At 41.2% G+C, this 14,494-nt stretch overlaps 1 protein-coding gene and 1 pseudogene across 2 annotated transcripts; one reads left to right on the forward strand and one right to left on the reverse strand.

Annotated features, from left to right (window-relative positions):
- Positions 1-4,820: 4,820 nt before the first annotated feature.
- On the reverse strand, positions 4,821-5,608 carry LOC100941521 (annotated as a pseudogene). Its single transcript, XR_153050.3, has one exon. The product of XR_153050.3 is annotated as an elongation factor 1-beta pseudogene (transcript).
- A 5,205-nt stretch (positions 5,609-10,813) lies between these two features.
- On the forward strand, positions 10,814-12,511 carry LOC100941208 (dnaJ homolog subfamily A member 1-like). The gene is given in 2 exon segments (XM_012801720.2): positions 10,814-11,867; positions 11,870-12,511. Coding segments are annotated over 2 exon segments (1,191 nt in total). The 5' UTR covers positions 10,814-10,900; the 3' UTR covers positions 12,094-12,511.
- Positions 12,512-14,494: the final 1,983 nt, after the last annotated feature.

Consider the following 14,494-nt stretch of genomic DNA (forward strand, 5'->3'; position numbering starts at 1 on the left):
TTATCATTTCATGTTTAGATTTAAATCTTTCATCCATGTTGAGTCAATTTTTGTAAGTGGTAAAAGATGCAGGTCCAGTTTCAGTCTTTTACATGTGATTATTCAGTTCTCCTAGTGCCATTCATTAAATGGGGTTCATTCTCCCAATGAATGCTTTTCTTTGGCTAGATCAGATCGCTATAAGAGACTAGTGTCATCTCTTGGTTTTCTATATGATTCCATATGTCTATGTCTCTATTTTTGTGCCAATACCATGCTGTTATGATCACTGTGGACTTGTAATATAGCCTAAAGTTTGGCAGAGTGATACCTCCTGCATTGTTTTTATTACTAAGAATTTCTTCGGCTAATATTTTTTTTCTGGTTCCATACAAAATGAAAAACTATTTTTTTTCCATTCTTCAAAGTATGATGTGGTATTTCAATGGGAATTGTATTGAATCTGTAGATTAATTTGGGTGGTATAGATACTTTAACCATATTACTTCTTTTCAGCCAAGAGGATGGTATGTTATTTCATTTTTTAATGACTTCTGCTGTTTCTTTTCTTAGGGCTTCAGAGCTCCATTACCTCTTTTGTTAGGTATGTTCTTAAGTATTGCATTTTCTTTGAAGCTACTGTGAAGGGAATTTTGTCTTTGATTAGCTTCTCCACTTGGCTGTTATACACATATTCAAAAGCTACTACTTTGTGGACATTGATTTTAGACCCTGAGATGTTATTGTATTTCTCTATCATTTCCAGGAGTCTTGTGATAGAGTCTCTGGAGTTTTATAGGTATAAGAGCATATCATCAACAAAGAGTAAGAGTTTGACCTCCTCTGCTCCCATTTGGATGCCCTTGATATCCTTCTCTTGTCTGACTACATTAGCTAGAACTTCCAGCACTGAGTTGAATAGCAGTGGTGATAGAGGACATCCTTGTCTGGTTCCTGCTCTAAGTAGAAAAGCTTTCAGTTTTACTCCATTCAGCATGATATTAGCTGTGGGTTTGTCATAGATGGCTTCAGTTACTTAAAGAAATGTGCCACCTGTGCCTATATTCTTAAATGTTCTTGTTAGAAAAGGATGTCAAATTTTGTCAAATGCTTTTTCTGCATCTGTGGAGAGAATCATATGGTCTTCGTTTTTACTTCTACCAATATAGTGAATTACATTAATGGATTTTCAGATGTAAAACCAGCCTTGCATCCCTGGGATGAAACCTACAAGATTGTCATGTATAATTTTTTTTTTTAATGTGTAGCCGTAATCTATTGGCTAAGATTTTACAACGACAACAAAGAGAACAAAAGGGGATTCCTTCCTTCTGCAGTATAGGTACCAGTTCTTTATAGGTCTGATAAAATTTGGCTATGAAATTTGCATTTTCTTGATTACTGGGGAAATTGAACCTTTTCATTATAAGTCAAACAAACTAAACTACAATATTTAGGGATGCTAGCTTAGGTGGTTAAACTATGAAGAAAGCCAAAGTATGATTACTATAAAATTCAGAAGAGTGGTTACCTTGGAGGGGCATGAAAGGTGAAATCACCCACCAGGACACACAGAGGGTAAAGACCCTTATAGATGCTGGCAATGCTGTATTTTTTACTCTGTGTGGCAGTTACACAAGTGCCCACTTTGTGATATCACACTGAGCTATAAAGTCTTATTTTGCACACTTTTCTACATTTGGTTTATTTCACAGTAAAGAAAACTTAGATGGTTAAGTGAACAAAACAAATACTATTCAAATATCTGCTACATGCTGGGCCATATGACAAATACTGAGGATCCCAATATTAATGAAGAAGGTTCTTCCCCTCAAGATCACCACGAATCACATGATTAATTGGTGGCAGCAAAGATTGCACCTGGGGCCCTGAGAACCCATGAAAGATGTCAAGGAGGAAGAATATATCATGGGCCTCAAAAGGTGAGTGTATTGCAGGCAAAGAAAAGGAGAGATACTGGGGTATTGTGGACATCCTTAGATCTGTGACCAGAGCTACTTCACCATCTACACACACATTGACATGAACACGCAGACTCCCACTGTTACACGCACTCACTCTACTCATTTTCTAGGGCTGCTTTAGCAAAGTACCACAGGCTGGGTATCTAAAACAACAGAAATGTATTTTCTCACACAGTTCTGAAGGCTAGAATCTAAAATCACCCAGTCAACCAGTGGTTCTTTAGGAAGCTGTGAGAGAAGGATCTTTTCCAAGCCTGTCTCCTTGGCTTACAGATGGACCTTGTCTCTCTGTGTCTCTTCACAACATCTTCCCTCAGCGAGTAGCTCTGTGTCCAAATTTCTCCTTTTATAAAGAGAACAGCCATATTGGATCAAAACCCACACTATTATCTTCTTTGAATTTGATTACCCCTGTAGAAATCTCTCTCCAAATATAAAGTCACATTTAACTAGGGGTTAAAATTTCCACACTCATAACATTCACACATACATACACATGCACAAATTTACACATATCCATGTACTCTCATATGCATACAGTTATACATAAATTCACATATATATGCACAAATCTACATATATATGTGGTACACACACTTAAATTCTCACACTCATAATACAATCTAACAATGTACACACACACTCACACACCCCAGTTACGCTTTCTTTTTTTTTTTTTTGAGACAGAGTCTCACTATGTCACCCTCAGTAGAGTGCTATAGCATCACAGCTCACAGCAACCTCAAACTCCTGGGCTTAAGCAATTCTCTTGCCTCAGCCTCTCAAGTAGCTGGAACTACAGGTGCCCACCACAACCCCCAGCTATATTCTTGTTGCAGTTGTCATCGTTGTTTAACAGGCCTGGATGGGCTCGAACTCACCAGCCTCGGTGCATGTGGCTGGCACCATAACCACTGTGCTACGGGTGCCAAGCTCCCAGTTATGCTTTCTCACACACATTGACACATTCTCACATGCAAGCAGGCACACAGTGTGTCTCATGTCTATAGGGTGGGTTTGAGATGGGTTACTTTTACTTGTAATTTAAAGAGGCCAGATTCTTAGTTTAAAGGACTTCCTTTTTTTTTTCTTTTTTTTTTTTTTTTTTGAGACAGAGTCTTACTTTGTTGCCCTTGGTAGAGTGCTGTGGCATCACAGCTCACAGCAACCTCTAACTCTTGGACTTAAGAGATTCTCTTGCCTCAGCCTCCCAAGTAGCTGGGACTATAGGCAGGTGCACCCAGCTATTTTTTTTGTTGTTGTTGTTCCAGGTGTCATCATTGTTTAGCAGGCTGGGGCCAGGTTCAAACCTGCCTGCCTTAGTGTACGTGGCCAGCGCCCTACCCACTGAGCTATAGATGCTGTCCACTTTACAGGACTTTTGAATGGAAGCCTAGAAGGCCTAAAGAGACAAGATAGAGGGTGAGTGGATTTTCTCTTTTTTTATTCTATTTTATTTCATTGGTGCAGTCACGTACTGTTCTCCAACAACACTGCTTTCTTTGGATACTTCACCAACCTCTTTACCCACTGCAAGATTTGCAATCCTTCCTGCTCCTTTCATGGCAGTTCTCTTAAAAACATTTCCCACACCAAGATGGAAAGGCATCTTACCATCATGTTACCTTCTAACTCAAAAAACTTTGATTATTTTCTTCCTAAGACTTTATCATGATTTGGAATTATTTTATCTGTATGCTATTTACTCTTTCCTGGTTGACTTTAAGCCCCCTAAAGATAAGACCCAGGTGTATAGTGCTCCCCATTTTATCCATGGAACCCAGCACCCACTGTGGCACCAACAGATGATGGAAGAAAGTCAGTGAAAGGTAAGAGACAGACAAGGATGGAGGTTTATGAATTCTCCATCCTGCAGTAACTTCCTAGATGTGCCCCCTCAAACCTGAGCATTCTGAGAAGACTACTCCAATTGGCAATTTCACCTTTGATTCCTATGGCTTTCATTCACTGGATGTTGTGTTGCTTCTAACTCCTAGACCATTATTCCGCCTCAGCCTCCCCAGCTGCACACCAGGGGAGAGCCCTGCTATGTGACCCACTGGCTCCAATAGCAGGGAGCCTGTGCCCTTTACTTTCAGCATAGTTACAGTGTCTCGTTGGGATCACGCATTGCTTTGTTTTGTTTGGGGTCAATGAAAAAACATGTCAAGAATCTTAAATTGACTGTACCAAATAGTAATTCCCCCCCTTTCCATTTTTATAACTTCTTAACCCCAAAGGCTCTTCTCTGGAGGCATGCCACAGGCAAGGCTGCATTTCTTGGGACAAAGCAGTGAAGAGCCGTACATTACTCAGAAACAAGCACGGAGTATGCAAGCAACTTTCTGCCTGAAGACTCCTCTTTGGGGCTGACACTAGAGGACTGCTTTGAAGTTTCTTCTCTTGTTTTTGAGACAGAGTCTTACTCTGTCACTCTGGGTCATCATAGCTCACAGCAACCTCAAACTCTTCTGCTTGAGCAATTCTCTTGCCTCAACTTCCCAAGTAGCTGGGACTACAGGCATGTGCTACGACACCCAGCTAGTTTTTCTATTTTTTTTTTTCCTGTAGTAGAGATGAGGTCTTCCTCTTGCTCAGGCTGATCTCAAACTCCTGAGCTCAAGCAATCCACCTGCCTCAGCCTCCCAGAGTGCTAGGATTACAGGGGTGAGCCACCACTGCTGTAAACACTATTTGGGGGGAGTCATATTTTTCCAAGTAACACACTTGGACAAGAACTGACTATGGTTTATTAACATTTCATTGTTTTAGATACCAAGGCTTTTATTTATAATAAAAAGTAGTCCCAGAAAAAAGGTGAGTTTACTGTGGTGTTTTTTTTTTTGTTTTTTTTTGTTTTTTTTTATCTTTCAAGCTTTTATTTTAAGTGCAGATGGATCTCAGATCTTGTTGAAAGCAGCCACGTCCATAGACTGCACATAATCCTCAAAAGCAGTGATCCGTTCCTCCAGCATATCAGTTCCTACTTTGTCATCTTCAACTACACACTGTATTTGAAGTTTTTTAATTCCATATCCCACTGGAACTAGTTTAGAGGATCCCCAGACCAAGCCGTCTGCTTGAATGCTTCTGACACACTCCTCTAATTTTGCCATATCTGTCTCATCATCCCAAGGTTTCACATCTAATAAAATGGAAGACTTGGCAACAAGAGCAGGTTTTTTGGCTTTCTTTGATTCATACTATGCAAGACGTTCTTCCCGTAGTCTTTTTGCTTCTTCACTTTCCTCTTCATCATCAGATCCAAAGAGATCAATGTCATCGTCATCTTTACTATCTGTCCCTCCATTTCCTGTAGTGTCTTCCACATCAGCAGGGCCGTACTTGCCCAAAGCTTTCTTCACTCCTGGCAGGCTGGCCTTTTCCTTTTCATAAGACTTGATGTGATTATACCAACGTAAGGCGTGACACAAGTCGGCAGGTGGGGGACCGGAGACTGCTTCAAACACTGCCACATCTGCTTGTGATGGCACATACCCCTCAATGTAGCTCTTGTCCGCCAGGTAATCGTTGAGCACCTGGAGGCCGGCGGGGCTTTTCAGGTCTCTGAAACCCATAATGCTGGCTATACCGAGAGCCGGACAGCAGCGGAATGAAAGAGTGCAAAGAGTTAGCGCCCGGCGCTAAGAGAGAAAAAGCTACTGTGGTGTTTTTAACATGCCCCAAACCCACCTTCCCTCCTCCTTTTCCTTTCAGATACTCAATCTCTGGGAAACCAAATTGACAAGTTACTGGCAATTCGGTACAATGTGGTGTCGTGCATCAGAACTCAGCATGGAATGTTACACTCACTTTGCCTATACCTCTGTACAGCCTTTCAATTGCCATCTCTCTAACTACATTTCTTCAAACAATATTGCTGTTTGAGTGGCATCAATCTACACAGGATTGCCCTTTGATGTCAAAACTCTCAGTCAGCCCACGTGAATAAATTCTGATCACTTCTGCATTCTGAAAAGAAAATGTATTTTTTAGATCCTGGTCATGAGCTGTGAATGAACATTTAATAAAAAATAATATTGACTTCTCATCTGATGCTAAATTGGGTGTACTTCTGCTATGAGAACCAGCCCAGGCCCAGCTCTTTCTTAGCCGTGACCTTAACACTCCATTGCTGTGCCTAATCCTTAGTTCTCAGCAACTCCCATAGCCTGGTTTGGTTTTTTTATTTAAAAAAAATTCACCAGTTTAAGCTTCACATTCCAGGTTTGATCCGTGTGGGGCAAACTGGCTCATAAATCTTTGCTCGGCTACTAGTAACTAGGGAGAAGTTGCTTTCTTCAGTAAACATCCCCTGCTTCTCAGTAATAGGGTGCCTTCCATCACCCAGAGGTTTTTTCCTTTTAATTGAGTGTTTGTTGAAGCATGACTCTGAGATAGGAGGCCTATTCAGGAATAGAAATTGCAGCCCAAAGTGCCCATTACTTACCTGAGACAGGGCCGAGACCAGCTGCACTTTACAGAGCCTAGACGCAGAAACATGTGGACTCGGCTGCTGGGCCGATTAGCGACATTGCCAAAAAAGGATGGGGGTGAAGGGAGATCAGGGGAGCCTGGGTCTGGGTATTCTCTCTCCACCACCTGAAAACCTGAGGGATAAGAGGAATAATAATTACAATAATAATGCAGGTGCTCTGTCTTTGCTCCCTCCCAAAAAGGGAGAAAAAAATTCTGCCCAAAATAGAAAATTCAGCTTCTCTGTACACCAGAGCCACACATCTGTGTCCCCCCCACCTATTTTTCTCCTCTAGCAGTCAGAAGTCTGCTCTCAAAGCTTCCCCCACCATTCATATTTGAAAGGAGAAGAGAACTAATATCTTTTCGATCTTTATTTTGAGTCAGACATTATATTAGCTGCTTTGAGTATATCATTTTCTTAATTCTTTCAACAAAGCACTTCACTTGGGCCATGCATTATGAACAGCTGCTGGGAAGACCTTTGCTCTGTCTTAGCTCCCCCAGTCCTGGTAGCATGGGCCCCATTTTTCCTAAGCCAGAGTTCTTCTTATACATCAATATGGATGAGGTTTTCCTTTGAACTGTTCATTCTTCCAGTAATGACAGATGTCGGAATAAACTGCAGAACTCCCCAACTTTACATTCACTGCATCCACCTCCAATCAATAAATGCGTTCTGGTGTTTCCCAGCAGGAAGACAGTCTTCATTATGGCTGCCTTGGCCATGCGGGGAACTGCTCCTCCCAGCCCCTCAGAGCTTACACAATTTTGCCCATACTCTTCTCACCCCTGATGGGAAGCACTGTAGTGTCTGCAAATGTGATTTATTTGAATTCGAGCAGAAACATTTGAGTTACATCCGGGTGGTCCTCTGTCCTAAGCTGAACCTTGCAGCCTACAGAAATGGGTTATTACTGATAAATGGGAATAACCACGGCCCCTCTCTTAGCTTGGATAAATTACAGTGTGACCTCTCCCTAGTATCCAGCCCATGGCAAGCCCTTTGCCTTCAGACAAAATGGTAACATTACAAATATCCGTTCTGCAGAAATATCTGAAAGCTGTTCTTCTCTTTGTATTCTAACACACCCCCACCTCGGCTTTGATCCTTGTCCTCAAGGGGTCCTACGCACACCCCTTCCCTCTTGCTAGCCTTCTGTTGCCCTCTCCTATCTGAAAGCTCCTCTGCTTCTTCAGTGTGACCTATCAGCTCTACAACAAACAGCTTGAAACCTTCCACAGAAGGGGACCTAACCACTGAGCTGGGTTTTCAGAGATCAACAGAGTGACCCAGAGAACTGCAGGCAGGAGAAATGCATGCTCAGGAAACACATCCCGGTCAGGGTTGTTTGTCTACAGGAGGCAGAAACAAATCTAAGAAGTCAAGTAAAAAGTAAGGTCAGTGTTAGTTCCAAAAGGACTCGGTTCAGTCAGTAAAGCCAACAACTTGTGCCACACAGCCTTCCACCTTCCGCCTCCAGCCTTCCACTTCAGCCCGCAAGTTGCCCAACTCCCATTTCTGGTAATCAGTTTCCTCTACTCATCTATTCCCATAATTCTGACGTTTATGAGCTGGGTGACCTGGAAATAACACTAACCCTAATTCCACCTGCTGTAAAACTTCCACATCTCATGGTTCACGCTGTATGTAGAAACATAATGTAATTGGTTCAGCCTGGGTCAGGTGATAGCTTCTGGCCCAATCAACTGTGGTGGGTGTGGTCTACTGTGCACATGGCTATTCAGGTGTATCTCGCCAGCTGCTATTCTGGGTGGCAGGCACCTCTCATAGAAAAACTAGGCTGAGCAGGGTAACTGTATCTGGGACAAAGGAACTCTAACTAGCTCAGTATTTCTGAAGCTTAAAAAACATGGCAAATAATGGTGAAAATGAAATCTGGTCCTTTGTCAAGTGATGAGTGCCCCTAGACTTGGGTCTATAAATTGTCTGTTGTTTAAATCGTTTTTAAATATATTTTTATGCACTTTCAACCTTTTCCGAAATTAAATTTCAGTAGTCTTTTTCTCCCATTATTTAAAAATATTATTGATTGGTGTCTCCCATGGGAGAAAGGAAAGAATTGCTTCAATCAAGACTTTCTCCTCAAGCATTTGCCAACAACTCTACTCTACCCTCTCTGCCTCCTCAAGATAATTTTGCCAGGGCTATCCATGCCAAATATCTAACAATTCCCATGAAGTGTTTTTGCTGTACCGTGGAGTTTGGCATCAAGTTTATATAGTTTGTATTTGTTTCCCAAACCAGATTATAAACTTTTAGACATCAAAGCCTGCTCTTTTTATGTTCTTGTTTCTATATTTCCATGTTATAGTATGTGTTACGTATTGAAATATTTCTTGGAAATTATTTGGGTATCTATTATGACAGGTTTCAATAAGTCATCTCTCATCAATGACATGTATTAGTCATTTCTTTTTTTGGTCATAAATTGCAGAAACCAACCAAAACTGGCCTGGGCAACAGGGAGAAATTATTGGTAAAATATTAGGAAATATCACATCTAAGCCATGGGATTAGCAGAAAGATAATCTGGCTGAAAAGTCAAAAGGATTCAGAGACTCAAAAATAAACTCAATCTCTCTTTCTCCCTCTCTCTCTCTCTCTCTCTCTCTCTCTCTCTTTCTCCACCCCCTTCCTTCCTCTGGCCTTTTCTCCCTTCTATCTCTTTCTCAGGTCTTTACTTTTCTCACTTTTAGACTCTTCTCCTGAGTATATCATTGACGTCTAAGACTGAGATGATGTCTAAGTTTAACATTTTACATCTTCCACTGCTAGAGAGAACCTGACTGTCTTTCTTGGCTTATATTTTAAAATCCTATTTGGTCAGCTCAGATTGGGTCAGTGGCCACTCCTGAATTAATAAAGTGTGTATAGGATGAGGATGAGGATGAGATGTAGACTCTAAGAACATGGCTTGTTCTACTAAATCTATGGGGAGAGAGAAAAGCAGGGTCCCCAAACGAAGTGTTTTAGAGGAATGCTAATTACACCATATTGCAAAGACTCCTAGATCCCTGCGGTTTAACATGATCAAAGTTTATTTCTTGTTTATAATAGAGTCATGGTCAGGTTGCTCTTCTTCTGTGGTGCTCCAGAGGAAGAGCAAACAGGTTTTGGTGGACACACAGATTCTCTGTTACAGAGGTATTCTGTCCCCTAATAAAGACAACGGAGGAAAGGGAGATCTGGGTCTCCCAGACCACAGGTGTCCATTACACTAGACATTATACTAGGTTCATCAGTTCATAGCACAATTGTCAAAGAACAGGAATCTATGGGGAAAAAAATGTACAGACAGACAAAAAAAATCTATGGATACAAAACAAAGTTGAACATGAAATTATGAAAACTTTCAAGGAAAACCTAAATAATAGAGTTCTAAGAAAATGATTCTTTGCATTTTAATCATTCAGATCAACCATCTTGAGGGTTTTTTTTGTTTGACGAGATTCTGGTCTTGCAAAATGTCAGGTTCTTCTATCCTCCTCCACTTCCCCAGGAAATGATGAAAATTGTTTTATTTGGATGCACATTTTCTCCAGAGGTCTTTTCCCAGTGCCAGAGATTGCAGAACATTAATATGGTAAAAGCTGGGATCAAGACCTTGCCGTGTTTCAATTTCTTGATCCCAGACTTGAACACGGTACGGTTCCTCATAGGATCTTTGTTTACCACAAAGAGACTGCAACTGGTTGGTTCCTGTCTCTTTTCAGACCTGACTACATCATTTCAATTAAGCAGATGCTTGGAACAAAGCCCATCACCACCTTTATTAGTGGCTTTTAGTTATTTCCAGTTTAAAGCGATGCCTCTAACTCCCAACTATTAATTACTATGATTCCTTTGTACCCTGTTTTCTTCTGCCCTCCTCCTTATCTTTTCTCCTCTACATGCAAGAGCAAACAGCTCTACCATTTCCTCGTGTTGCTGATGAGAATCCGTCCCATATCTCATCCACTTGGATTCCTCCAGCTGCCATTATCATCCTTTTTCTGTTATATACCACACCGAAGTGGACAGTCTTTGGAGAGGAGCAAATAAACAAGGTAATCCTCGAGGATGCTACAAATTGCAAAACAGACAGAAAATCTGCCTGTGTGCAATGACAGCTCCAAGGAAGTTTTTAAGACTGATGAATAGGTATAAACATCTGCAATTTAGGGAAAATTCCAAGTCAAATCTTTAAGCTCACGAAAGCATCCCAAATCACTGCCTCTACATCATATTTCCTTATTAGGACTCTTCAACCTTGAGCCCAACTTAAATAGGACATGAGAAGTATTAGGCAGAATTCCTCCTAACAATCTTTTATGCTGGGAACTTTCCAGAACACTCGGTGGGAGGCGGAGGAGCGGCGGCTGCCCGAGCAGCGCACAGCTAAGCGCTCCTTTCCGCTCCACTGCGTGGGACTCTGCCCTCTCACTGGCTGTAGAAAATGGTGAAAGAAACCACTTACTATGATGTTTTTGGAGTCAAACCCAATGCCACTCATGAAGAATTGAAGAAGGCATATAGAAAACTGGCTTTGAAGTACCACCCTGATAAGAATCCAAATGAAGGCGAGAAGTTTAAACAGATTTCTCAAGCTTATGAAGTTCTCTCTGATGCGAAGAAAAGGGAATTATATGACAAAGGAGGAGAACGGGCAATTAAAGAGGGTGGAGCAGGTGGTGGTTTTGGTTCCCCCATGGACATGTTTGATATGTTTTTTGGAGGAGGAGGAAGGATGCAGAAAGAAAGGAGAGGTAAAAATGTCGTACATCAGCTCTCGGTTACCTTAGAAGATTTATATAATGGTGCCACAAGAAAACTGGCTCTGCAAAAGAATGTGATTTGCGACAAATGTGAAGGCCAAGGTGGCAAAAAGGGAGCAGTAGAGTGCTGTCCCAATTGCCGAGGTACTGGAATGCAAACAAGAATTCATCAGATAGGACCTGGAATGGTTTAGCAAATTCAGTCTGTGTGCATGGAGTGCCAGGGCCATGAAGAACGGATCAGTCATAAAGATAGATGTAAAAGCTGCAATGGAAGGAAGATAGTTTGAGAAAAGAAGATTCTGGAAGTTCATATTGACAAAGGCATGAAAGATGGCCAGAAGATAACATTCCATGGTGAAGGAGACCAAGAACCAGGATTGGAGCCAGGAGATATTATCATTGTGTTAGATCAGAAGGACCATGCTGTTTTTACTCAACGAGGAGAAGACCTTTGCATGTGTATGGACATACAGCTGGTTGAAGCATTGTGTGGTTTCCAAAAGCCAATATCTACTCTTGACAATCGAACCCTAGTCATCACCTCTCATCCAGGTCAGATTGTCAAGCATGGAGATATCAAGTGTGTGCTAAATGAAGGCATGCCAGTTTATCGTAGACCATATGAAAAGGGTTGCCTAATCATCAAATTAAGGTAAACTTTCCTGAAAATGGCTTTCTTTCTCCTGATAAACTCTCATTGCTGGAAAAACTTCTACCAGAGAGGAAGGAAGTAGAAGAGACTGATGAAATGGATCAAGTAGAACTGGTGGACTTTGATCCAAATCAGGAAAGACGGCGCCATTACAATGGAGAAGCATATGAGGATGATGAACATCATCCCAGAGGTGGTGTGCAGTGTCAAACCTCTTAATGGGGCCAGTGAATGACACTCATGCTGGCATTTTATGTGCAGTAATGAATGAGTGAGGGACTGTAATCATAATATGCTCACTACTTGCTATTGTTTCTGTTTTAATATTCAACTATAGTAGTGTTTTAAAGGTTAAATGAAGAATAAATGCAAATATAAAAGCTCTGACTTTGCCCTGTATGTATGACTTTGGTGTGCAAGATGAAATTTAATACCTGTTAAAAACTACTTTCAAAAAGAATTCCCCTAGCATTTGTTAGGCCAAACCTTGTAATTGATTTCAGCTGTGTACATGAAGACGCTTAGAATGAAATGCTAGGTGTATGCATTGGCTTCAGTGTATGACCCTTCATTGTTAAGCTATGAAATTAAAACTCTGTATTTAACTGGCAATCAGATAAAGAAAACTTAATTTGTAAAAAAAAAAAAAAAAACACCAATCTTTTATGCTCCCATAATGACTTTGCCAAAGTGCCTGCCAGCAATATCATCCACTCGCCTCTCCTTGATTGAAAACATGGAAACACAGTAAGGGAAAAACAGAGCACCCACCACATGGCAGAATAGCAGAGAAAGCTCGGAACAGAACTCAGGATTTCATCCCTGGGTGCCTACCTTCGCACACAGCCATTCTGCTGCACACGCTTTTCAGAATGTACCTCAGAGGATTTAAATTATTGCTGGGATTTGCTTTTCTGGGTGGATAGGGAGAACTCAGGTGGAGAGCACTAACCAGTAAAATGCAAGAAGTTTAACATTATAGGTATAACAAATAGAGAATGTTTTGTTCCAGTTGAAAGAGCTCCAATATTTCATCCCAAAGTCATCTGGGAAAACCAAAATGTAAGGAGCCTGACACATACTGAATAAGATTTAGTAGGCACATTTCCAAGGTATGCACAGAGCCGGAGTTGTGCTGATTTCACACTTTTTCCTTAACCTTAGGTCTACCTGGCCACATACCCATAGTCCCTCACATTAGTGAACTTCCAAGGCAATGTAGTCCATAGAGCACATGTGTGTTATAGATCAGTTTCTCTTTTAAGAAACTTGCTTGTATCTGCAAGACATGATCCCTGAGCATAGTCAACTTTCTCCTTTAAAATCATGTTATGCAAAAAGTACAGGGTATCCCAAAAGTCACCCATAAAGTCATCGTAAACAGGGAAGTGGAAAATGATAGGTAAATATACCTTTATTTACAAGATATTCATTGCAAAATGTTCTCTACATGTTGGCCACCTCTGTGTAAAATTTTGTAATGATTATCTTGTAAATAAAAGTACATTTACCTGTCGTTTCCCATTCTTTATGATGACTTTATAGTGACTTCTGGAATACCCTGTATTTTCCAAAATATTTTTTCCATATAAAAACACTTGAAGAAAAAAGTTCCCACATATTAATAATGATTGCTAGATGGAGGTATTGTGATGTGTGATTCTTTCTACTTCTGTCTCTTATGTCTCTGCCAAGAGTTCAGGGTGTTTTTGTTGTTATTGTTGTTGTTGTTGGGTTTGGGGGGGATGTTTGATTGTTTACTCATTGATTTGAGACAGAGTCTCACTCAGAGTAGAGTGCAGAGGCACCATCATAGCTCACAGCAACCTCCAACTCCTGGGCTCCAGTGATCCTCCTGCCTTAGCCTCCCAAGTAGCTTGCACTATAGGCACCCACCACAATGCCGGCTAATTTTTCTATTTTTAGTAGAGACAGAGTCTTGTTCTTGCTCAGGCTGGTCTCAAACTCCTGAGCTCAAGCAATCCCCCTGCCTCAGCCTCTCAGAATGTTAGGATTATAGGCATGAGCCACCTCACGTAGCCTCAGATTACTTTTTAAATCAGAAATGAAAAATAAAGTTAAAGCCTTTAACTGCTTTAAGGTTTAAAGGTGCATTGTACAGTCCTATGAGCACCCATGTCACCCGTAGACCACGTGGGGTCAGCTCTTTCAAGCAGCTCAAGGCTCTAATCAAGAGGCTGTGTGGTGCAGTGGCAAACTGAGCACCTTGACTCACCTCCCCACCACATTCACTGTTTGACCAGGCACTTGTGACACCATGCCTCCGTGCTTCCAGTGTCTCATTTCTTATCTGTAAATTGGAGCAGATAATCACAATGCCTACTAATAGGGTTATGTGAGTCATAAGATTTTTTTAGTGGAGGAGATTTATTATTGAGAACAATATCTGGTACACGCTCATAATAAATACTAGGTATTAATGCCAGCCAAGGTCAGTCTGAAAGAAGGAACTACCCTAGATATTGCAATGAAAGGAAAGGTAACACAGGGAATGGATTACACAGGTGATGGTAGAGAGGAGGAGCCAACAGAGAGGGGCAGAGAAGCAATTTGGAATAACCAACCATGGGAAGCTGCGACCATCCCTAATTAGGAGGGA

This window comes from Otolemur garnettii, unplaced genomic scaffold, assembly GCF_000181295.1.
Source record: "Otolemur garnettii isolate 467f Iridium unplaced genomic scaffold, OtoGar3 scaffold00010, whole genome shotgun sequence".
Lineage (NCBI taxonomy): Eukaryota > Metazoa > Chordata > Mammalia > Primates > Galagidae > Otolemur > Otolemur garnettii.